The following is a 27,051-nucleotide window of genomic DNA, read 5'->3' as shown; positions in this document are numbered from 1 at the left end:
AGGAACATGCGCAACCAATTAGGGGACAGGATTGGATTTTCGCTACATGGCCGGCAATCCATAACTGCACATCGGTGGGATTGTTGAAAGTGGTTGTGTCCTACCATCCACATCTTCACCACCTTGTATTCCTGCCAGTAATATACAGGTTTCAGCTAATCATGCCGCCATCCTCATGCAGGAAGTCACTTTTGACTAAAGGGGCTTTAGAGAAGGTTCCTGAAAGCTGAGAAGCACAAAGAGGGTGTTCTCTTGCTAAATCTTGATGTCCAAGAAAGATGGAGGCCTCAGTCCGATTTTGGATTGTTGACTCTCTCCCTCACCTCTCAACTTCCTGTTGAAGGACAAATTCAAAATGCACTTTCTGCCCTGGAACTAAATGGTATATTTGGACCTGCAGGACTCAAACTCTCATGTGACCATCCTGCACTTCCACAAACAGTGCCTTTAGTTTGTCATAGGGTTGGAACATTTATAATTTGCTTTTCTACCCTTTGGCCTTACCTCATCCCTCTGGTGTTCATGACAGTCATGGCAGGGACCATGGACTACCTTTGCAGGTCATGAGTACATATATTTCTCTACCTCAACAACTGGATGCTTACGGCATGCTGGACGAAGGTGGTCTCCGCCCACTTCCATTCGACCGTCACTCTTCTTTCATCCCTTGGGTTTTCCATAAGCTGGCTGAAGTTCCATTTCACACCTGCACAGAGGATTTGCTTCATATGGGCCATTTTGGACATAATGGTATTCAAGGTTTCTACCCCTGCAGTGAGTCTGAGACAATCAGAATATGATATAGAGGTTTCCGGCTCCATCCTGGATTTTGCTAAGGATGACCCTCAGGCTTTTTGGACTCCTAGCCTCATGCATCCTCCTAATCATTTGTACTTATTGGCATGTGTGTGGGTTACCACCTATCGAACAACATCAGCATCTTGCGGGATGGATTCAAGGACCTTCAGTGTGGCAGGTAGATGACAATTTGTCATGCCGTAGGCAGTTCTCCCTAACCCAACCAGAGCTCACAGTAGGGGCAGATGTATTGTCCCTAGGTTTCTGGTCTCTAGTGGAAAAAACTCTCCACATAAATCTTCTGGAGCTTTCAGACACCCTGCTAGCTCTGAAAGCTTTTTTCCCAACCAACATTCAGATGCTGGTGCAAGTCTTGATTAACAACACGATCACCAGATGGTATTGCCTGGTACTACAACCGGCATGGTGGTGTGGGGTCTTGGATCTTGGCCAGAAGGCACTGCTGTTTTGGAGATAGCGGAACCATCAAGGGATATCCCTGTTAACCAATCATCTGGTGGGGTCACTTAATACTAGGGTGGATATAATTGATAGTTGTCAACTGGGAGACCAACGAATGGCTTCTTCATCTAGTTGTGGTTCAGGGCATCTTTCCCCAGTGGTGCATGCCCTGGCTGGACCTTTTTGCAGACACTGAAAAAGCACAGTGTCATGACTGCTGTGGGGTGAAGTTCCCCTCAGGAGGATCCCTGGGGAATCTATTCAGTCAGCTCTCCTCTACACTTGTCCACCACTTCCTCTTCTGCCTTGTGTTCTGTGAAAGAGCAGGGTAGATTGGGCCCAAGCCATCCTGAAAGTCTGGACTGGACTTAGTGTGTGCTATCCCAACCTATTGAGCCTGGGTGTTTGCCTCCCGATCCATCTACCTCTTCAATATGGCCTTCTGTCTCAGCCCAAATTTTCACAGTCCACACCTCTCTGAGTAGAAACAACTGAGCAGCTTCGACTTACCTACTGAAGTTGTGGATGTGATGCCCCTTGACTATATACATATTTTTGAGGTGCTGGGAAAAATTTGTGGCCTGGTGTGAGGACCCTCAACGTGATCCTCTTCAGGATAAGTTACTAGGGCCAGATGTATCAAGGCTTTTGCGACTCGCAAAGGCCAAAATTCGCAGAATTTCGGCCTTTGCGACTGGCAAACGGCCTTTTAGCATGATTTCGAATGTATAAAAAAATCGCAATTTAAGGAATCGCAAAAAGTTACGATTTCCTATTTTGCCATAGCATTTAAGGAATCGCAATTTTTGCGATTCCTTAAATGAAATGTATGAAACTTTTTGAAATGGCGATTTTGTGTTAAGAAATCGCAAATTACCACCAACTTGTAGTTGGTGGTAATGCGATTTCTTTTAAATATGCCCTATTTGGCATTTGTGAGGGTGGCATGTGACACACATACATGCCCACAGGGCATGTATGTGTGCCACATGCACACACATGTAAATTTCAGGGGTGCAGCAGGGTGTCTTTGAGACACCCCTGCACCCTTGAAATAATTCTCAAATTGCGATTAGCAAATTGCGAATTCGCAATTTGAGAATTATTGCACTATCATTCCTATGGGCCTCCTGGCCCATAGGAATGCATTGGAAATTATTCCTTATTTGCGAATTCGCAAAATGCGAATTCGCAAATAAAGAATATTAAGAAATGGCTAAAAATTACCGATTTTGTACATACATTCCATTTCGCAAATTCTAAATAGCGATTCGCAAAAAATCTCTATTTAGAATTCGCAAATCGGAATCTTGATACATCTGCTCCCTAATGTTTTATTTGTTTTACCTTTGGTCCAGCAAGGCATAGATAAAGGTTATATGTTGGCCCTCTTGGCACTTTTACTTTTGCCTGACCAACCTTCCATATTCATCATCCATTGTTATCAGATTCCTAAAGGAATTCACTCACTTGTTTCTGCTGAAACCCTTCATTATGCCTCAGTGAGATCTTAAATTGGTCCTTTTGTTTCTTTATTTTATTTAGTTAGAGACTTTTAAAGCGCTTAGCTACCTCATTTGGGGTTCCCGGTGCTATAAACTTCAAAGTCGTTCTATTCCAGTCATACTAATTTAGAACAGCAACGTCTTCAGCTGTCTACAGAAGTTCGTCAATGAAGGACAGTTTCTCAGAGATTCAGGGAGCTTGGGGTATTGAAATGCAAAGGACTGGCCTCCTATACGTGTGCGTTTAACTGAGGGGACAAAGCGCAAAGAAAGATTACTGGAACAAAGGGTCCATGAAGGTTGGTAGGCTTTCACATATTCCTGCAGGTATTGTGGGCCAACCCCTACTCTTTCTTTGTGCACATAGAACAGAGTTTTGAACTGAATTCTCTTCTCCACTGCAAGCCTGTGGAGTTTCCGTAGAAGACCAGAGGCAGAGGCACTTTTTGGGAGTGTCCTCCCGAGTTTTGAACCCCCTGCAACCATTTAATGGCAGCTTTGTCCGCTCCAAGGTATGGTATGTTGCTGTAGTCCAGCCTCAGCAGTATAAGTGCCTGAATCACTGCCCTCTGACCTGGAAAATGGAAGCTGCCTAATCATTTTTCACAATCATTTCAGCACAGCGAAATATGTGACTGACAATTTCATTACCTATGGTTTCATGTCCAGATTCTTCACCTTTGGCACTGGCACCGGAAGAGGACCCAGACTTTCTGGCCTGTTTTGGGGACCCCAGAGGGAAGTATTATTTCCCAACGCAAGTACCTCTGTCTTAGTTTCTTATGTGAATGATGTCTGAGCTGCTTTTTACAGCTCCTCACCATCAAGATGTTTTTCTTACTTTGATCACTTCAGCTTTCTGTGTCAGAGAGTTGTAGGCACTGTAAGTGCACTTTGTGTGCACACTTTCCTTCCTAGCAATTGGTGTTGAATACCAAGGTTTACTTTGTGCCAAAGGCTTTATCTCCCTTACTCATGGGTCAGTCCGGCACTCTTTTTGTTTTCTTTTTCTCTCCACCTCACTCCCTCGAAAAAGGAGAATCTAAAAAGATCTCTGGCCTGTTACATTGGGCACACAAAAGAATACAGAGTTGACAACTAGCTTTTTGTGATCTTTGCTGGTGTTAAGAAGGGGAAGGCGGTGCAAAAATTGAGGATTAGGTAAATCTTCCTGTATGTAAATATATGCTAAGCCCTGGCCAAGAAGTAGCCTCCTGAGGTCCTTCGGGCTCAATCCACCAGAGCTATAGCTGCCTCCAGTGTGTTAACAAGGGATGGTCCTCTCCTATACATCTGACAGGTGGGAATATGGGCATCTGGGTTTAAGTTAAAAAAAAAAACTACTGCCATGACAGTGAAGTCCTCAGAGAGGATCATTTTGCCCACTTAGTCCTGCAGGACTTTTTAGTGAGAGTCTACTCCTCAGACTCCCAGCTTTTGTGGGGTACTGCTTGGCTATCTATTTTAAAGATGAGGAATCTGCGCTTAGAATTATCTATCAGAAGGGGGCAGACCATGCTTGGCCTTAAGATGGCCGCTAGCTACGCGAGCTCCTCGAAACCGTCTCACATATCTGACCAGAAAGCATGGCATCCATGGGTAAAGTGCCCTCCCCAATGGAGTAATATGGTGCTGGACATTAGCAGCATAATGAGGCCGTTGCCTTCGCTGGAAACCCTGGGTATACATTGCGGTGGTGGCACGGCCTACTGGATAGTCCTCTCCGCGCACCAACGCCAACCTTCCCTTCAGTATGCCTGTGTCGGTCCTAGGATTGCATCGGCCTCCGTGCTGCATGCCTGCAGACTGGCATCCATGGCATGCGAGTGAGCTCCCGACCTTGACTGCGGGGCTGTGAGTGTGGAGCAGACCGGGATGTGCTGCCAGCGGAGACGCCTGTTGGGAGTGTTGGCCAGGTGGGAGGCCTTAGGTGGATCGGGAACCACTGCTGTGCGATACTGGCCAGACTCCCGAATTAAGAGGGGCTGATGCCTCCTGTGGCGTTGTGGCAGGCTGGGAGCAGTAAGTCACTTACAGACAGCAATGATTATCCCCGCGTGGTAAAGGGATGCAGAATTGGCCATATTGACCTGGATGCACGCTTGCGACGCTATACCCTTTGCATAGTTGGATTGCCCGAAATGACCATAACTGAAAGTATGGAGCTCTTCATGGAAGAGTTGCTCATTACTCTGCTGGGCCGTGACACCTTTTCATTGGTCTTCATAGTGGAACATATCCATCATTTGCTGGTCCCTCGGTAGGCCCCAGGGGCTCCTCCTCGCCCAATAACAGCACGGCTCCTGAACTATGGCGACAGAAACGTGGCTCTGCGGTGAACCAGAGAGCTTCAGACACTCTGATATGAAGTCTCTGTACTCTCTCTCTCTACCCTGACTTTACTATTCAGGTACAAGAAACAAGGACAGTTTGCGCCAATAAAGCGAAAATTGACGGAGCTTAACATTGACTATGCTGTGCTATACACTGCACGCCTGAAAGGGACGATGGAAGGGAAAATGAAAATCTACACGGATCCTAACAGCCTATAACAGCTGCTCAAGAAGCACACCAAGAATGAGGCTCCTAAACCTGCCCAAGAGCCTGCCGCGGAGGACAATGTCCTGCACAGTGGGCTAAATCAACAAGATTAAATGATGTGTACGATAGCTGCCGTCGATTACTGTTGCATACGCTAAGAATGACGTACTATGGGAGGGCATGGGGTTGTACAGGAACACATATGCCGGCAGTGACTGAGCGACCTGATTTATGGGACCTGGCGGATAGACCCTGGGGAGAGGGCGGTGGGATTGGGGATTTGGTAATACGCCACAGACATATTCCACTTTCATGGTGCACGAAACAAGAGACATGTGAGATCAGCTGGACACTTGCTAACTTTGCATACAAGGCCAAGCAGATATGGTGATTCCCACCCTGTGGATGTGTTAAATTAGATGTTCAACGGTTATAAAGTTACTAGAGTTTGTGTGTAGCTTGGGTTATCAACTTTTTCATGTGTGAACAACACAGTATTAGGAAGGAAGTTGGGTTTGTAAGGTCGGAGCATTTGCGGGAGGGGAATGTTAATTTGTGTCACATTTTTGGGGACATTGGGGGGGGACTCATGCAAGGTATAATTTTCAGAAAGTAGCCGGACAAGAGGATGGAGGAGGAATTGGAGTAACATCGTAGCTATCACGTTCAGGGAAGCTCATGGCGAGTGGGGTTGATATTCTCACTGCAGTGCTAACATGGGATGCCACGTTATGCTGTTCGACCTGGAACATCAGGGGGTTAAACAACCAGAAAATATATTGTAACACTGTAATGTATTTGCAGAGACACCATATAGATATTGGTATATTGCAAGAGACACATATAGCACCCCACACAGGGCTCATTTCACAGCACAGGGGTACATGCATAACTGCCGGATTCACAACTCATGCATATGGGGTTTTGGTGTTGGCATGTCGCGGTGGATGTATTCAAACTCAGGAGGTATGTGTTGATTCCGGGGGGAGATACGTAGTGGTGTGATGCCGCAAAGACAACTTTGATGCTTTAGTAGTAGGTGTATATGGGCCCAATTATGATGATCCTCAATTCTACCATTTATTATGCAGCAAACTTGCAGCCTACCCAAAGCTACCACACTCTGGGGCAGAGATTTTAATTGTGTTTAATCCCCAGAGCTGGAGAGATCTAGAGGCCCCCACAAGACCATCAGCATCAGCTAGAGCTATAGATGCACTAGCTGAAGCAAACAGGATGGTGGATGTCTTCCATTTCAGTTGATCTCAGGACAGACAATACATGCACTACTCATCAGTTTAGGATATCCACACCCAAATAGATTACTGATTAGCCTCGCGCAACCAGTTACCCTTTGAACGCAATTACGAGCACCTACCACACACATACTCTGTTCACTCATCGGTTAGATTGACCCTGGGGATTGGAGAAATGCAATCTAAGGCCTTTACCTGGAGATTGCTGCAACACTTATTACTAGACAAAGTGTTCTATGAGGAGTTTGCGCAGGCGATAGATGACGATTTTCACACTAACCTGGGGAGCGTGCCTCGTATGACCACCATCTGGGTAGCATTCAAGACTTAGATTCGCGGTATAACAATTTCGAAACATGCAGGTGTGCTCCAATCCATCAGGGAGCTTATGCAGAAATTAAAGAAGGAACGGATGGCACTGGAGCGCACTTCTCAGGCGGGACCAGAGGCAGGAGCACTAATACAAATTAGGGAAAAACTAGATGAATATTATGAATTTGCACAGTCCGAGATAACACATTTAGGGAAATAAGCGTCCGCTAAGGTCTACGGAGAAGGTGAGACACTGAGCGCCAACCCAAAAGGGGAGTCTGCGACGTCTTGTTGTTATAGGATGGCAGCGGGTCGCCAGTGTATGGTGTACAACAGATTGCGGACAGGTTCAGCAGCTATTATGCCGACCTTTACACCTCAGCAATCCTACACTGAAGAATCAGAGGAGGATTATCTAGCCCATATCGCTATGAAATGGCTGTCCAGTGTACATAGGGAGTGGTTATTGGCCCTTCTTTGCCCCACTGAAATAATTGCTGCGTTAAAAGAGATGCCCATTGACAAAGTGGCCTTTTATAAGGCCTATCAGGACCAACTGACACCACACCTAATCAATCTCTTTGAAGAAATGTCAACAGAAGGCATAATGCTTCCAACTATGAGGGAAGCCATACTGATCACTCTCCGAGAACCCGGTAAACCACCGGAACAATGCTCCTCATTCAGACCACCGTTGTTGCTTAACACTGATACCAAACTCTTCGCCAAAGTATTGGTGAACCGGCTTGCCCCTCTCCTCCCAGGTGTGACTGGCATGGAGCAGTCGTGGCTTGTACCCAGTCATTACCTCACTAGTAATCTATGCACTTTGTTTAGTCCCTTATCCCGCATAGACCCAAATGTCCAAGCAGTAGCAGTTTTCTTAGATGCTGAAAAAGCATTCGATTCAGTGGAATGGAACTTTTTATTAACGGTGCTGAGGCACGTAGGTTTTAGGGAGGTATTTATAAAATTAATCAGTGTGCTAGATGCAGAGCCAGTGGTGCGTGTCCGTATAATTGGACTGCTGTCAAATCCCATTGCAATCACAAGAGGCACTAGGCAAGGCTGCCCGTTATCTTTACTATTGTACACTTTGGTGGTGGAGCCACTGGCTTGCGCTATGCAAGAATATCATGCACAGCTTGGCTTAAGATTTCCACATTATATCTTAATAATCTCCGCATATGCAGATGACACATGACTGTACGTATGCGAATCGGACCGGAATCTAACACCGATGCTGCGAGAGGTAGAGTGGTTTGGCAGCCACTCAGGCCTGTGTATAAATTTGAGCAAGTCACTTATATTTCCCGTCACGGCAAGCAACGCCCCCATACAGATTGAATATCCACTACACGTAGACTATTGAGCCTCTGCCTTATCTAGGGGTGCAAGTACACACTGACCCGGAAGTAGTACTGCAGGAATATAATGAACACGCAGTACAGCGACTTACGGATACTATTGAGAAATGGATTAGTTTGCCACTATCACCGCTAGGGCGCATTGCATTAATGAAAATGATTGTGGTACTGCGATTCTTATTTTTCTAAGTGAACATACCGATCCAACTATCGAAGACTTTCTTCCGCACCCGTTGCTTTTTATTGATCAGTCTGGCCTGGGTGGGAAAACAACCCAGCATCCAATAGGCCACATTGGTTAAGCCCTTTGTGAGAAGTTCTCCTGGTATATGCTGACCTCTAATTATAGTGGGCACCCTGTACCAGTCCAAACAGCCCTTATTGATGATTAGGTTAATACAACTGTGGTGACATGTTGACTTACATCACCTGGAACCTTGTTATGTCACTTAGAATGTTACCTTGTGAGTGTTCCCTACTAGGCAGTTACAACCTGTGCCTTCGACCTGCCAGCTGCGACGGCTCTCTGCATCTCTGAATAATACTCCTTTTGGAAAACCTCATCCAGTGTCAGCTACACTTTTTAACAGTGGCGACAGAGGATGGGATCCACATTCGGCCAGTCTCTCCTACTGAGGACTTTTCAAGAACGCTGCCGCAAGTATCCCTTGTCTTTTTTCTGAGAACACCACTGTGAGTACTTTGCGTCTTATTCAACTTTTTAAGCGGAACGGCATACTACTTATATGCCACAGTGCTTCGCGTGTACTGCCTGCACAGAGAGCCGTACCCATTTATTTTTTAATGCTTGCCTGCTCATCTTGCCCGATTCTGTCTCGCTTCACTGTTGCTGTTTTTTTTTGCCCCGTTTGCCCCACTGTTGCCTTGTTTACTGGCTGCGGCATTCATTTTGGACATTTTTGGGATTTCTCGTAGCATACTGGTTTCTACGCCCTCGCGCCGCACACAAAAGCATTTTTCAAGGTGTGCGTGCACAACAGCACCGGCTCAGTTGCTACGCAACGTCCCAGCTATGACAATGACGTACCAATGAGTGAACCAAGCAGCAACTAAGCAACAGCACACGCGACTTCCTTCTTGGACAGTGCGTGTAGCATCATTCGCGTTGCTAGGAAACATCTCACTGTCACGAAGCTGGATTAGAGACTCGTCTCTTCTTCGCGCTGACGCGCACAGCAAATCTCTTATTAGCACTAACGCGCACAGTAGATTTCAGAAGTATTTATTCCCTTCTTTAACATTACACTGATATGCACAGTTGTCTCCATTGCGTGTCACTTTTATCCAGCGTTTCATCAACAAATATTCTCCACAATTCATCTGATTTTATTTCTTAGCATTCTTAAAGAATCCTAGTCTGCCATCTAGTGATTATTTTGGAGATCTACATGACATCTTCTTTTCAATTTTACATTTGTGTGTTTCACCTGTGATACACACACAAGATCTACAAGCAAATTATACAAGACATTTCCATATTTTTTTTATTTCTGTTCTTTTTTCCTTATTTTTATTTTTTTCTTATACAACATGCAAAGTGTCACTCCGCCTGCACCTTTTCTCCAAGTACCTGTTGATCCTCCATTAGAATGGAAATTATGGATTAGATCATTTATGGCATATTTAGCTGCAATTGATGGCCAAAGGTATAGACCTGAAAAAAAGAAAAGCTAATGTACTATCATTTGGGGTCGAAGGCCAAAACATTTTTGACCATTTACCCCCATATGATCCTCTTGATGGTGAAGATCCAGATGAATTCGAAATGGCTTTAGGAAAATTAGAGAAGTACTTTACAAAAACAAAAAATATTGTGGTACACAGATACAAGTTTTTCACAAGAATGCAAAAAAGTGATGAAAGTATAGATTCCTTTATAACTGCTTTAAAAATGTTGGCTTCAAAATGTGAGTTTGATAATTATACTTCTCAACTTATTAGAGATCAACTTGTTGCACAATGCTACTGTAAAGAAATAAAAAAAATACTTACTTGCAAAGATCCTACTCTAGATAAAGCGATTGATATTGCTAAAAGTATAGAAACTTCAATGGAAGATGTAAAGCAACTTGAAACAGCCTTATCAAACACTACCATTTCTGGTGCTGTTTCTAGCAAACCTTCTGTTAAACCTCCTTTTGTCACACGTGACAAGTTCAGAAGACCAAATATATCTAGAGGTGGAAGATTTTCTGTGCAAACTAGACAATTTAATTCTAAGATGTTTTGTTATAGATGTGGCTCATCTTTTCATGTATCATCTTTAAAAATTGTCCAGCTATCAATCAACAATGTGTTCAATGGGCCATTTTGCAAAAATGTGTATGGGTGGTAGGAGAGGAAATGTAAGATGTGTTATCAATGATAATGATAATCTTTGTAATGAAAATGATAATTCTTCAGATGAGGATGTTACTAGTCAGGAATATATTGTTGTGGTTAAAAATTGCAATGATAATCAAAATTCTCTATATATCCCTGAAGTTGATGGCACTATTGAAAAAGATCACATCTAACTGCTTGTTGACACAGGAGCACGTATCACTATTGTGTCACAAGATAAGTACAACAGGTTTTGGACAGGGAAAAGTGTATTGCCTCCAGATGTACTTACGGTAGCCTTTGAAGGAAGTAGAATTGAATTGCTGGGCTATTTCTGGGCTAACATTAATGTCTTAGGGAAATCCATTAAAGGCAAAGTGTATGTCGCTAGACGAGGGATCAATGTTCTTGGTCTTCTCCATCAAGCTGAAATTGGATTAACCATTAAACCTGGATTAGTTAATCCAGTCTCCATTGACAAACAATTTAAACAGAATTCCTCTGTAACTTCTGTAACTGACTCTCCCTCTACTGCTCATATCAATGATGATTGGGAACGAAAGTTCATTAAAATATTTGAAGATCGTCTTGGAAAAATCACCAATTTTCAACATTCTATCAGGGTTAAAGATAATGCCACCCCTATCAAACATAAGTTACGCAATGTTCCCTTAAGCATCAGAGGTGACCTTTCCAAACATTTGCTAACACTATGTGACCAAGGAATTATTGAAAAAGTTGAATCCACTCTCTGGCTTTCCCCCATTGTTTTAGCAAGAAAAAGGTCAGGTGATTTGAGGATGTGTGTTGACTTACGCAGCCTCAATGAAGCCATTTGGGTCGACGGGTTTCCCTTGCCACGTATCGAAGATCTCATTGCCAAAGTGGGGTCATCATCATGGTTTACTAAGCTAGATCTTAAAGCCGCCTATCACCAGGTTGAATTACACCCTCAATCCCGACATCTTACTGTCTTTGTTACCCCTGATGGTTTTTTTCAGTTTTGTCGTCTTCCCTTTGGGCTGGCTTCTGCAGCCACGATCTTCCAAAGACTCATGTCTGAAATGTTTCATCACAATCCTAATGTAGTTGTCTTCCAAGATGACATTCTTATCTTCACAAAAACAGAAAGTGAACATGATTTGGCAATTGATCAAGTTTTTAAAGTACTAGAGAACAGAGGTTTAATATTACAAAAAAGTAAATGTATTTATAAAGCCAAAGAGATTGAATATTTAGGACATATTATCTCTGAAAATTGAATAAAACCCAGACCAGGATTAGTTAAAAGTATTATTGAAGTACCTGCCCCTCAAAATAAAGAGCAACTCATGTCCTTTCTTGGTCTGTGCGAATGCTATGCAAAATTTATGAAAGATTTTTCCAAAACTAATGAATGCTTCAGGTCATTGCTAAAGAAAGGAGCTACGTTCAATTGGTCAGAAGAATGTAAGAAAGGTTTTCAACTAATCAAAGAACACATTCTTTCAGCTCCAGCTTTACAAGTGTTTGTTGAAGGTAGACAAACTATTGTGACAGTCGACGCTTGCGAGTATGGACTTGGAGCGGTACTATCACTATATTTTGAAGGGAAGGAGTACACAGTAGGATTTGCTTCTAGGACTCTTGGTCCTGTTTAACGGAAGTACTCCGTTATTGAAAAAGAACTCATAGCCTGCGCCTGGAGTATAGAGAAATTCAAGCCGTATTTATGGGGTAGGTCATTCGTTCTTAAAACTGATCATCGACCTTTAGTTGATATCCTATCTGGAAAAAAATGTTAAACGCACTACTGCTCGTTTAGCCACATTGTCTACAAAACTACTTGAGTACATTTTTAGTGTAGAATATATTCCGGGGGGAAGGAACAGCAGAGCAGATTGTCTCTCTAGACTCCCTATTTCTGATACCGATGAACAGGACTGGGAGACAGAAGTGGAAGAATGTTTTGTGGCACATGTTAGTCAAGAGTCTGTATCTTTTGTAGAGGATGATTGGATTAGAGAACTTGACAATGATGTTGTACTCAAAGAAGTTTCTTCACTTATTAAAAAAAAGGGTGGCCGAAAGAGAAATGTCTTTCTCCTGACCTTCAAATGTTTTGGACGGTTAGTAATGAACTTTCCATGGAGAGTGGAAAATCGTCAGAGGTGACAAATTAGTACCTCTATTTTGCTACAGAGAAAGAATCATTTTGGCTGCCCATTCAGGTCATCTTGGTGCCACTGAAACTCAGGTCTGATTTTTGGTGGCCTAAGATGGATAGCCAGGTAGATGAACTGGTCCACGTTGCAGTGCCAGTGACAAAGTACTTGTATTAGAAGGTGTTGTCGAATCACAGGTACCTACCCCTGGTAGAGCCTGGCAAAAGTTAGGCATGGATTTTCTGGGACCTTTTCATGTTCTCCCCAACAACTGGAAATATTTTTTGGTTCACATTGATCATTTGTCAAGATGGGTAGAAGTTGAACCTATTAGTGTACCCAATTCAAAAATTGTCATTGATTGTTTGAACAAAATTTTTCTTAGAGAAGGTTATTCGGAGGAAATATTAACGGACAATGGTGTTCAATTCGTTTCACACGAGATGAATTCTTTTCTAAAATTGTGTGGTATTAAACACACTAGAACTTCCCTTTATCACTCACAAAGCAATGGCAAAACGGAAAGATTTAACAGGGTTGTTGTAGAGTGTGTTCAAGCAGGTTTCAAATCCAGAAGTTGTGTTTTTCGTGCTGTTAAAGATCTAGTTTGGTCATATCGCACATCTCCTCATATTGCTACTAATTACACTCCATTTGAACTCATGAGAGAGAGAAAAGCTTGTTCACAAGTCTATCCCTTGTGGATGGTAACAAGTTTTCATCAAGGTGGTGATATGAGAAGCATGTGGGAAACTGCAAACAAAAAATCATCTGAAACAAGTTTTAAGAATGTTAAACCTGCCAAAAAAGATTTTCACAACATTCAAGTGGGAGATTGGGTTAGAGTGAAAAATCCTGTTTCAGTAAAAAAAGGTTTTTCAAAATTCCTAGATTCTCAACAAGTAGTAGATATTCGTAAAAATGCTGTGAAATGGAAATTGGTGGAGCACCTCACAAGTTGCTAAAGATCCTTGCACTTCTCCAAGAAATGTGAACTTCAACAATGTTTCGGAAGTGGATGGGGTCAGGAAGAGTACCAGAGTTTCAACCAGACCAAGCAAATTACAAGATTATGTATACATCTTTATTCATTCATTCACATTCATTCTTCTTTGTTTTGTGTTTCGTATCTTTGTTCTGTTGTTTATTTTTATTCTTATCAAAAGGGGGGGAGGTGTGGTTACATGTTGACTTGCATCAACTGGAACCTTGTTATGTCACTTAGAATGTTACCTTGTGAGTGTTCCCTACTAGGCAGTTACAACCTGTTCCTTCGACCTGCCAGATGGGACGGCTCTCTGCATCTCTGAATAAATACTCCTTTTGGAAAACCTCATCCAGTGTCAGCTACACTTCTTTACAACAACCTTTATTGAAAGCTATCCTAGTGGTAGTTATGAAGAGCACCCTTCAGGCTAAGTCTCGAAGGAATGTAAAGCAGCTTGTTTTACCAGATCAGAACCTCCTGCATGACCAAATGAAAGGAGAACCACACAAGGAATATATAAAACATGTATTTATTACTAAACACTCTATACTAACCTCTTTATGAGATTAGAGAACAAAGCACACAATATTAAATCACTAGAACGACAGTAAATAGCACTATACACAGTGGGCTCCAGGGGGAGACCAAACCATATACTAAGAAAGTGGTATAACATCCATAACTTGACTAGAAACAGTGCCTAGAGCACGTAGAATTTGCTGGTACCCCAAGGTAGTGACTCAGGGGACCCATGGAGGATGGGTGCAGTGTGAGAACACATGCGCGAACTCTGCACAACTCTATGGGAAATTCGTGGTTGGAATTTTAAAGATTGAGGACATTTCAGAGAGGACTTTGAGCAAACTCTTTCAAACATAGAAGATTCTAAGGCCAGCATCCTTGTGAGCACTGGCGTACTCGTGTTACCTAACCCAGGGAAGCCGGTTCCATAGGTATCAAGTGATGTCGGAATTTTTCGTAGTTTTTAATGGCGTGATGCGGAAAAGTGCTGCTGCCGTGAAGAGGAAAAGTGTTCGGTGGAATCCAAGCCTGGATTCGAGGTGAGAAGAGCCTGAAAGCAGAGGGGACCAAGTCTGGGTCACTTCAGGGTGACCAGGGGCTCGGTAGACGAATGCCCACCGATGTCGGGTGCTTCAGGTGAGTTGACGCAATGCTTGACTCTGCAGCCATGGGGACCAGGCAATGTCGAGGATGACCAAATTCGGAGGTGAGCTGTCCCATGGAGGATGTGGAGTGCTGGGGGATCAGTCCGGATGGAACACCAACAAGCCTTGGCAACTGCAACCCATGCGGTCAGAGGAAATCGGCATCGGTGAGGACCAGCAAGGTCCTGGGGACTCTCCAAGCAATAGAGAGTCAGGGCACATCTGGAGCAACCACGAATACCAGCCCACGGAACACTCGTGGAGTGTAGGCTGGAAATCTTTAATGGAAATACTGCTCGGGTCAGGATTACAAGTAGCCCAACGCACAGCTTCAGGGGTCGCCAAAAAGCATATGCTGCTGCAAAAGTACAAAGTACACAGTGCACAGGGGTTCGGGTTGCACTGTCCCCTCGAGTGATACGGGCCTCAGAATTGCTGAGAGTGCAGATCCACATCTGCGATCTCGGGAACCCACCTCCTGTTCTGACTCCTCAGGAGCTTCGGAGATGCAAACTGGTCAGATGCGTTTAGGTGCTTGCTTTGCTGGGGAGTAACTCCTTTACTCCAAGGGAGATTCTTCAGTCGTCCAGCGTCCTGCAGATCGTCGAAGTACTTGGTTTCGGTAACAGAGTTTAGTACAGGTAAAATCTAAAGTCCTGTAGTCAGGGGTTCCTACTTTATACCCAAGGAAGGGGTGGGACAAACTATGGGGACCCACCTATAGGAGAATCCGGACAGAGGGGTGGTTACACTCATGTCCTTTGTCCATTTTTGTGCCAGAGCAGGAGCCAATGGCTCCTGCAACCGGTTTGAACTGGACTATGCCCAGGGACACCAAATGTGCCCCCAGTGCAGACATCAAATCACTCTGAGAGCACCCACCCAGCCCCAATACACTAAATCCTTTCTGAGAGGTGGTCACACCTCCCTGTGACAGGAAGCCAACTGTCCAACCTTCCCTGCTCGCACTCAGCTCAGCAGCAGGAGCGCAGACACATGTCTGTGGCTGGCAGCATCCATTTTGTGATGCCCAGGTCGAGAAAGCTGGTACCGGGTGTACCTGTGTGTCGCATATGTCCCTTTAGGAGGGTGGAATCATACCTCCCCCGCAAGATACTGACAGGGAGGTATGATTCCAAGGTGTTTGACCCCAAACACGACATGTTTCTAAGCAGCCGTTTTAAAGTTAGCATTTACCGCAAGGTTATAATGCACTTAAAAGTATATGGTTGGCAGCATCACAAACAACCCCGGAAAATAGGTTCTGAAGGCTGCAGAGGGGCTCTGCTCATGCAGGGGCACCCTCTCACATAAAACCCAGCACCCTGCCTTCAGGATTGATAAGGTCTGCCATAGGGGTGACTGATAGGTTTATATGTGCAGTGATATAAGGTAGATGTAGTGAACCTATATCTAAGTAAGGGGTGCATGCACCACCTTACACAGGCTGCAATAGCAGACCTGTGGTGTCAGTTTGAGTGGTCTCTCAGGGGCAGCACAATAGATGCTGCAGCCGCTGGAGGCCTCTGGGGTATCTATGCCCTGGTTATATAGTATACCGTATACTAGGGACTTATAAGGTACCCCAGAATCCAATCTGGAGTGTACCTAAAGTACATGCAATCAATTTAGAGGCGAAAGCAGCTAGGCTGGGGTCCTGGATAGCAGGATCCCAGCCAGTCTAAGTCGAAAACAGTGAAACATCAGCAAAAAGTGGGGGTAACTACAAGAAGCAGATCCTACTATCCTACACCCTATTCCGTAGGTGAGCTAAATGCCCCAGACTTCGAGGCATACTACAGCGCAGCACAGCAAATCCAATCATGTTATCAGAACACGGCCCGAAGGAACTACCTTATTTGTATTTGGGATGAGACGGGGTGAGCTCTCTTACTCTTCCACGTTCCCTAATAAGCCAATCACAACATCGAGTGGTGCAGCTGGTCCCACCTGGGGAGGACAGGGCAGTTATTCAAGCACTTCGTTTTTCTGATGTATTATTCTTTTTTTAAAAACTTTATTTATCCTTTTGTACATTCATAATAAGTAGAGAAGCCATATTTGCGTTGTTATATCACAAGGTGGGAGGGGAGTACATCATGTAATAGGGACATACATTAATTCAATATCAATGAGGTGATATTTTCTTGTGTCAATGGGGTATAACAAACAAGCATGAGACACTTTGCATATTAATGAATAAAGTTTTTCATGAATCACTTCGCATATACCTATCCCTTGTATATCGTGCCTCTGTGTGGCCGTGAGGGTGTGTCTGTATATCATACCCTGGCTCTAACCATCCCCAATTTCCGCCTGCAATCTATTTTCTTCTTCAGCTGCTGTCTTGCGAATGAGATGTGCTTGTAAGGTCCCCCTATGTTACGTGACCTACAATGTGTTGGAATATGGCATTATATTTGTCTGAATGCATATTGCAATAAGACAGGTCCGTATACCATTACAATAGAGTGGGTAGTGGTTCCTTCACCCATTGTATGGCTACTCTCCTTCTTGCAAGCAGCTAGCCCACCGCTACCAGTTTAAGGAATACTTTTGGCAAGTTTTTGTCATATCCCAGAAAAGCGACTAGTAGTGTCTCAGGCATGGGTGTCTCCAGCATGTCTTGTAGTGCTACGAATATTACTGCCCAGAGCGGGCGAATCCCGGGCAGTCCCAAGCAACATGTGTGAAGTTGGCTCCCTCGGCCCGCATCCCATGCATGGCCCACATGATAATCCCGCCAATTATCGATTGATTGCCCTAACAGATGTAGAGGCAAAAATATTTGCGAGTTGTGTTCTGGAAGACTTAGAAGCATGGGCATCAAGTAAGGATCTAATCTCAATTTTCCAAACTGGTTTTAGAAGAGGAGAAACAACCAATACGAACTTGATTTTAATTACTTTATTGGCCGACAGGGCTAAATATAAGAAACAAAAGCTGAATATATGTTTTATTGATTTAAAAGCCACTTTTGACTCTGTACCGCAAGACTTATTGTGGGTTAAGTTTTTGAATTGGGGTATACCAAATCATTTATTAGACATGATTAAACTTTTATACACCGATACATAAATCCAGATTAAAGTTGGCGATGGCAGGAGCACTACACGCCGGCTGGAAACTAATACGGGTTTGAAGCAAGGCTGTGTTTTAGCCCCCTGTCTTTTTGATCTTTTTATGTCCGATCTACCATTTCATTTTAATGATGTCAATGCCCACTCTCCAACTATACAAGGTAAAGAGATTAAATATTTGCAATATGCTGACGATACAATTTTACTGAGTCACACAGCCGTAGGTTTAAAACGAATAGTTGATTCTTTTAATCAATATATTACTCTGAACTGTCTTAAAATAAATATTAAAAAGATAAAAATTATGACTACAGGAGGAAAGAAAGTAGGTTCAAAAGTATGGAACATTAATGGGTTGTTTATTGAATCAGTAAAATCATACAAATATCTAGGAATTACATTTGATGAGAACATGTCATTTGGGCAGCAGTTCAGCAACCTTGAGGCAAAGGCAACATCGCTATCATTTGCATTTAGAAAGTTAAGAGATAAGTTATTATGCCCAAATTATGAGCACTTGCTGAAGGGAATGAAAGCTAAACTGATTCCATCCCTGGAATACGGTTTGATGATCTTCCGTGGCAAAGATGCAAAAATCTTAGATGACGTTCAGATAAACGTTTATAAATCAGTTTATAGGATTCCTAGATATATATATATAGGCCGTGCCAACGTAAGATTAGAATTTGGACTAAAAAGACAAACTTTGGCTCTGCAATCTACTTATTTAAAATCTTTACTATCATTATCACGATCAGAAAAAGGTTCTCTGTCATGTCAGTCTTGGCATGAGATTCTGAGGAGTGATCATGAAAGCAGTTGGAGATCATTTTTAAATGAGTGCTTACTTAACTTTGAATGCCCAAATTTAGAAGACGAAGTTAGAAGTAAACACACATTTAAAAGATCAATAAATCAATCAGTTAATTTACTGTCGACCATAACTGACAATGATGAGCTTAGGAAAAAGAACCATTCATGGTCAGTTGCTAACTTTTGGAAAACTGAAACCACAACCATATTTGTTGTCCTACCTAAAACCGTTTAAAAAAAATATGGTTTGGGCGATACCCATCTAAGGATGGATTTCCAAAATGAGAAAAAGAAATGGCCTTCTAAAGTATGTAGGCTTTGTCAATTATGTGATGAAACAGTAGTTCATTGTGTAACTTTGTGTCCCCAATTATTAGTTGAACGGGGTAAGATCTTGTAGAAATGACATCATCACATGCCTCACTGGCGTATCACCACAAATGACTTTTCGTTTTGTTAAGTTTATTTTAATAGCTGAAAAAAAACTATTATCTTGTGATGACGCGGTCTTATAAAATAGGTACATACACCATTAATGTGGTATAAGTATATCTAGAGAATAAAGACGCTTGAATTTTTGTCGGATTACATTGTGATTATAAAATCAGCACAAATGCACTTTACTATTTGCTATTTACCTCAATTGTCAACTGTATTGATATAATCTAATTTGCGGGTTTATGTAATATATATTTTATCTGTTAAGAACTGTTGCCATGAACATTGCTCACTGCTCATGCTTCCTACTGTTGCTAAGTTAACTGGCTTAAGTGGCTTATTTGTGTACATAATGGAAACGTCGTTTTCCTTTTTTTGTGTGAATTTGAAGTCATAATGTCGTTTTTTATTGTTCATGTATGGTTTTTTTATCGATTGTAATGATTTTAATTAACCATGCAACCATCGTCCTCCCGCAACCCATATTTGTGTAGCTGCACCGGGGTGTATTATTCCCTGTTAAGGTATTTGAAGTGTTTAGGCGGTGCTGCCCTTTTTGGGAGATAGACTTAGTTGCCAAACAGCAGTGCTTCCACTACTCCTCTGTGATATCGGCACCCAGTTCTTCTGCCATTCCTGATATCACCTGCACTAGGTTGCTCCCTATCCTCGCCGAGGTGTATTGTGTTGAGATCCCACGTTGTGGGGAGTGCCCTTGTAATAAGTATGTCAATAATGGTAGCTCCTGTAGTTCCAACATCTCGTCTCCCAGCAGCGCCCGCAACGATTGCTTCACTCGGTGATAGTGATATTTAGTAAGCCATGATGCCTCTGTATTTTGTGTTTGTAACTGTTCCCAGGTATTAGCTGTTCTATCCGTCAACAAGTTGCCTAGGTATCTTATGTTTAGTTTGCGAAGTGCTTGATTTATGGCCCTGTCCTCCCCCAGGTGGAACCAGCTGCACCACTTGATTAGTAAATTTGGGTAGGATAGAAGTGTGATTTTCTGTGCATCTGCAGTCTTTCTTAATTGGCGCCTAGTGGCCCGACATGATCAGTAACGCGGAATCGCCGTTGTGATTGGCTTAGTAGGGAACATGGAAGAGGAAGAGGGCTCACCCCTTCTCTCTCCAAATACACATAAGGTAGTTCCTTCGTGCCGTGTATCCGATAATATGCATGGATTTGCTGCGCTGTGCTTTGCATAGCGCCCCTCCCATAATCACAGTAAGGGTCTATGCTATGATAAGGTGGTATAAGGACACTCACTGTTTGTAGGTCCTGCTGCTTGCGCTTCTGAACCAGTTGTCGACCTGGGTTAGGGGAAGGCTAGTCTCCCTGGCCAGTCGGCACTTCTCGTCGGGTGCGTGGTAGCAGTGGCAAGTTGTAGTTCCCGACAGGGCTTGTTTAAAAGAAGCAGGAAACTGTGATAATGAATGGGTGCATAGATGGATGGTTAGGTGCACGGGGTGAGTGAATGATGGAAGGGCAGAGAGAGAGAGAGGGGATGTATCGAAGGAAGGAAGGAAGAAATAGGGAAGAAGCAATTATGAAATGAAGTGAGAACGAGAAACAGTGACATAATGGAAACTGATAAACAATTGCCCTGGTGGGGTCTGTCCACACCAAGGTGCAGCCCTTGCCCGGTGATGTTTTGTTTTTTGGCAAATCCTAAGCCCCCCCCCCCCCCCCCCTAAGTAATAGTACTTATACATGTGCTTAAGGTATTGTCATTCAATAGAGGATATGAATTAAACTACCCTACACCATTGTTTCTTTTCAAGTATAACTGTCTGATATTTGTTTAAATCCAACTAAATAAGGAGTTTAAGAAAAGCCTCGAAATGAGATGTTTTATAATGTTGACTGTTTCTCCTAATAGCAGCCTAAGCAAATTCTTATTGCAGGACCTAATGTTAAATATCTTTTGGGTGATATCTAAGCTGAATATCTAAATTTTATTATTTCAGAAATTCACTTCAGCTAAAACATAGATTGTATTTGAAGTGAAGTTCACGTTGTACCGCTTTCCTACTCACTCATGTCCTATTTTGATTCCCTGTGTCAGGAATCAGATAAGAATGACTGCCAGAAAGCATGGTCTGTACCAGTATGACACTGCACAGGTTTTCTTTGCAGCGGACTTCTCTGACATGAATGCTACAAGGCAGAAATCTCGGGCTCTGGATCAAACATGCCCTGTTAGAACCAGGTGTGAATATCATCATGATAGAAGGGTGCACACAAGAATTTGAGGAACCGGAAGACCTGCAATAATTTTTGGACGAGATGGACACTGGCTATGGATACAATGATGGCATTCGACCATCTGGCTCAACTGGAAGAAGAGATCTCTTGCCCGTCTCATGTTAAGCACAAGAACTGAGCTAAATTAAAGAGACTGGAGAAAGTGATGCAGAAGTTGTCCAGTGGCAGAGACTCACACTATTGGAAGCACAAGACATGCAAAGACAAATCAAGATCTCCATTGAAGGTCTAGATTTCTTGAGACCTGACCTTGTTCTGAACCAAGGGCTCAATGTAACTGGTTCGCAGAACTGATGGACAGGTTTGAGCACACCTGGAGGTATGGTTTCCGGGAATAGGTTGGTGGACTTTTTTAGTTGCAGTTCCTTACAGAGGTGGGGGAGGGCAAGTGCAGGTTTTTGCAGTCATCGAACACTCCTTTAACTTGCTAGACTTCCCAGGACTCATTATTTTGGCTTGTTGTTTGGGATCTTATCCTTAATTCTCATCCTTACCTTCTCTGTCCCCCCCTTTTCCCAGCTCCCATTCACCCAGCATGGGCAGTCCCTTATCGAATCTGAAGGGTGGTTCTCCCTTATGGCACGTCCCTGGAGTGAACTCTAAACTATGCTGGGCTTGTGGACATATCTTCCACACACAGTGGCAGTATTACGAGGCGAGGTATCTGGTGCATCACAACATATGTGATTGGACGTGATTTGCTCTGGGGCCTTGCGACACACCAGTTTTGTTGCCACCCGAATTTACCCTTCAATGAGTGATTAGTCTTAGCCTAAGATAGTGTTTTCTCTCTGCCTTCCCTGAATATTATATTAGCCTCCTTACCCACCTACCCCACAACATTACTGATGCCTTCTCCCCACAACAGGTATTCCTGAGAGCCCCTGAATGACTGCCTCTTTTGTGGACGTAAATTTGTGTGGGTCTTTACCCGAAATATATGCTGCTTGCTACAGGTGCTGCTGCGAGTGTGTGTTTTGCACCCACAATACTTATTTCTCACAGAGTATAAGTGCACTGAGTGGCAGGTATAATGGCTTCCTCAATATGTAGGGTGCTAAAGGTAGTATCCCTCAATGTCAACACAACGGTCTGACATTATATCAAGCGCATAAATGTCCTCAAATTTTTAGCCAGGCAATGACCGGACGTAGCACCTACACAGGAAACCTCTTTGACTCCTGATAAAAGTGAAAAACTCTGTAGAGATTGGGTGGGGCTGGTTTTCCATGCTATCAGATCCACATCCCTTGGAGAAGAGGGTGCGCCGGCGGGACTGGTTCGGAAATAGGGAGCGGCTATACTCCCCTATAAATCACTCTTATATGAATGCCTTTGAAAAGGGACAGAGCCAGACGGTTATTACGTTTTGGTTAAACTTAAAGTTCATACTACATACCTCAAACTAGGGTCATTATACTCCTTAGTGGGAGACAAGGCAATTTTCGTTGCTGACCTCAATAGACTTATCTCCGTTGAATGCACCAAAGTTCTACTGGGAGGTGGTTGGAATGTAACAATGGACTCTGTACTGGACAGATCGGAGGTTCAGAATACTAAACATAATAGGGACAGATTTATCCTTCATGATCTAATACATGAAAATGCCCTCATCGAGCCGTAGCGATCGACCCACACTCAAGTGTGACTATATATTTACCTCTTCCCCGCACTGCAGACGCACCCGTATAGACAGTTTCTTATCGACAGCATCTCTTGCAAGATATGCAATTCATACATCAATAGTGCAGAGTGGAATTTTAGATTACGATCTTATTGATCTTCATGTTGATGTTGGCCTCGCAGCATCCCCAAGAAGTTCCTGACGCATGAATGTCTCAAAATATAGGGCACATTAGGATAAGGAACGTCTCCACTCGTACCTGAAGCAATTCTTAGCAGACAATGGGGAATCAGTGTCGAAAGCTCCAGTCCTATAGGGGCAGGAAAAGTCTATTTGAGAGGGCTCCTCCTGAGAGAGGCTGCTATAAATAAAAAACAAAATGCTGACAATCGAGTTTCAATGGAAAGAGGTTCATTTACTTACTGTCAAATGTTCTAAAACACAGTTGCATACTGATCTAAGGGTGATTCTTCAGGCTAAATCGGATTTAAAGACCTATGTACTACAGAGGTAGGGAAGTTGCTTTTTATTCTCCGACAGACATTACGAGCGGGGACAGACCAGTGCTTAATTTGAGCAGGTGCACTTCTTGCACAGGGCCGGGGCTACAATTTCTGACCCTGCAGGTGGTGGTCTCAATATTAATTGTTCAAATTCAAAATACAAAGAACATACATTGCATGTTGACTGGCTGGTAAATGTTCATAGACAGGCCAGCATACACCTGTCCAGGCAGGCATGATTGTGTATCACCACGTTAGTCATGATGTCATCTCGATCACAAATCCAAGAAGTCATCGACAAATTATATCTTGCATTCTATTCCTTGAGTCTGCTGCACCCTGCCACTGCCTGAGCCTAGGCCTCCCATTGGATAATTGTAGCTGGGGGCTGGCTCAAGTCGGAGATGAGGCAAGGGAGCTGCGAGAGCGCATTTGGAACTTGGGAGTGAGGGCTCTTGAGGAATAATAATCAAAAGTAAGTGTGGACTTTCCACTTGCTGTGTAGCCAGAGTAGCATATCCTGCAGCCCTGCATTGCTGCTATCCTCAACGTGCTCGATGCAGCTGTGGCTCAACACAACTTGTGTGCGCTATGGCGTCACCTGTAGAATCTGTGCACTGCACTGCACCCCAGCATGGTAATTGCTGAGTCCAGTAGGCACCACAGCCATACTTACCGGCATTGGCAGCATTACGGCTGGGGACAATGCCAGTGCTGTAGCAGGCAGGGTCACAGCACGCCGAGCAATGGATGCCAATGCCGTCGCCATCCCAGGACCTGTTAATTACAGGCAGCAGTAGTAGTGACATCACCTGCTGTGCTTGAGCAGCTACCTGTTCTGCAAATAACCCAGTTATACTGCAATGATTAATATATGCAAAAAAAGCATTTTCATTTGGTGTACATTTTGTTTTTGCACTCAGTGTAGGTAAGAAGGTAAAACACGTAATCTTCCACTTCTTTAGGAAGGACAACAGGAAAAAGCAGAGTTCAAAATAGCAGGGACAAGTACAGACTGACGACAGTGGTCACAAGCAGCAGCAGTGTTACAGAGAGAGAGCAGGAGTAAAGGGGAGAAAGAAACAACAGTAGTCGAGAGAAATAAGACGGAGCTAAGTAGAAGAAAAGGAGAGCAAATCAGATACAAAGAGAAAGCACCAATGATGTAAAGAGCGCATTAAGAAGAGAGAAGATAGAATGAAAGGATGTAGAGGACAGGACAGAGCTAATCACTGCTAGAAGAGTGATCGTAAAGAGCCAAGATCGAGGGGAGAGAAAGCAGAGCATGGATAGAAGTAAAGAGGAAAAAGGGCAGGGGTAGAATGAATAGAGGGCAAATCAGAAATGCAGGGAATAAGGTAACACACCGGGTGTGACAAAGATGATAGAAAACAATTAGAGAAGTGAGAGGATAGACTCTTACAGCAAAGACGTAGGGGATAGACAACAGATCAAGGTTAGAAGATAGAGACTGTGAGAGTGTTGAAAGTGGGACTCACCGGAGTCAAAATGTTCAGCACCTGCACTTCTTTTTTTTACAAACTAAGCACTGGGACAGACTGCCGACAGGTTATTTACTATGCAGCTCTGCCAGGCAGAAACAAGTAAGACTATTACTTCTCAGAGTAAACATAAGGGGGAACAGCTTAACCATCCAACTGATTTCACTACATAATTCAGAGAATCCCGTAAGAAATACAGTTACTGTCATCATTGGCACTGGTCACCAGAAGAATTACACAAACTAAAAACCTAGTTTGCATTAGCGGTGCTAGGTAGTGATATAGTACACATTGTATGGGAATGTCCGATGGTACAGACATACTGGGGTCAAATATGGAATCTCATGTCTCACACCTTGAATATACCGCAGAACTACACGACCCCTCCTGTCTCGTATCCCGGTGGGTGTCCACAGCTATTGGGGCTGTGAAGATTTGTTTTTGCGTCTGTGGAAGACCAAGGAGGTACCCAATCTAGAAAATGTGGTTGGAGAACATGTATGACGCAGCGCCCTTTGAGAAGTTTATTTACAAAATAAATGACAGATTGCTGCAATTTGAAGCCGCATGGGGGTAGTTTCTCCATTATTCCCGTTAAACACTACTCGGGAACTGAATTCAAACTTTTTCACCTTGCCCGGTCTCCTCTTGACTTGGGCTGTCCCTAGTTGACACGGTTCCACCGCTCCTTGTCTAGCTTTACACAGTCCACTTGTTCTGGAACTTTGGCAGGGTTTACTGTTGATGGAAAAAGAGCATTAAGACGTGGAGCAAAAGGCATTGATTGAGGATAAATATGTATTTACAGTGACCCAGTGGGTCATTATTGAATGAGTTGGAAGCTTATGTGTAATGCTTGTTTGGATATTATTGGTGTTTGACTGACTTATTTTATATTGTTTGTCTGTACAATATCTGACAGTGTCTCTTTTCTGTGTCTTACAGAATGTTTTGTTCTTGGATGTGCTCAGTGATGAGCATTCCAAAAATAGAATTGCTAAAAACAATATTATTGTAACGACAGAATAAGTTGTTAGTCCAAAGTTGTACTGACCTGCCATGTTTGTTTTTTAACAGAGGACGGCCGGTCAGCCAGCATGCCACCACCGCCACTTTTCAAGAAGATACCTAAACAAAACCCTCCAGGAGGCAGAAACAAATCTGCAACAAGTAAGCAAAACCCAGTAGTTTAAGGGGTTATGCGTCAAATTGAAAACTATGCAAGGCCACATCTCTGCCCTTTTAAAAAGGTTTTACATTTTAGATAATGTTCTTTTTAGTTACTATATAAGGGTAACGTAGGTACACATCGAATGAGAATTTTTAGCTGTTCTTAATGATGCACACAGTTTTGAGATTAAACCGCATTAAAAAAAGCCAAATGTTGGCTTTTGTATATTAAAAAGCATGTTTCGGTTTACACAGAGGTGTGTAGCTTGCTGGGGAGGAGACGTGTAAAGCAAGTCAGATCATCTGTACTGCAATACAAGACAGGTGAGGGTCGGGCACAGGAGGAGGCGATGAATATGAGTTGAGGCGGCACAGCTTTGTAAGAGGGAGAAATGAGAATAGAACGAGGAAGGATAGAGTAGATGGAAAGGCACAGTGCAGTTTGCAAAGAAGGAGGAATCAGTTGCAATCGGCATAGGAAGATAAGAACGAGTAGTGGAAGAGGGGTAATACAGCAACGGCAAAAGCAAGCGAAATCATATATCAGGACACAGTAATTAAAATATATAAAACAACAAATTAAAACTCCATCCTTCTGAATCCCTTCAGACAAGGAGGGAGGGGCCCTATTTTACAATAAAAGACAATACTCAGAACATATAAACATAGGCTGGGAGAATACAATAAACAACAACATATGTCTTTACAGTCACTAATCTTCTTGAGTCGTTGTTCGCATCACAAAGTCTCGTAAAATTGTGAACTGATATA

General features: G+C 43.3%; 1 protein-coding gene across 1 annotated transcript in view; it reads left to right on the top strand.

Moving 5' to 3' along the window:
• LOC147662764 (E3 ubiquitin/ISG15 ligase TRIM25-like) overlaps nucleotides 1-26,839 on the top strand; it is a 237,947-nt gene extending 211,108 nt beyond the window's left edge. Inside the window, exon 7 of the mRNA XM_086950917.1 lies at nucleotides 26,188-26,839. Within this exon, the coding sequence (XP_086807043.1) occupies nucleotides 26,188-26,303 (116 nt within the window). The 3' untranslated portion in view covers nucleotides 26,304-26,839. The remainder of the gene's footprint in view (nucleotides 1-26,187) is intronic.
• The last annotated feature ends 212 nt before the right edge of the window (nucleotides 26,840-27,051 follow it).

Source organism: Lissotriton vulgaris, unplaced genomic scaffold (genome assembly GCF_964263255.1).
Source record: "Lissotriton vulgaris unplaced genomic scaffold, aLisVul1.2 SCAFFOLD_2765, whole genome shotgun sequence".
In the NCBI taxonomy this organism is placed as follows: domain Eukaryota; kingdom Metazoa; phylum Chordata; class Amphibia; order Caudata; family Salamandridae; genus Lissotriton; species Lissotriton vulgaris.
This window is presented reverse-complemented; position numbering and strand designations above follow the sequence as displayed.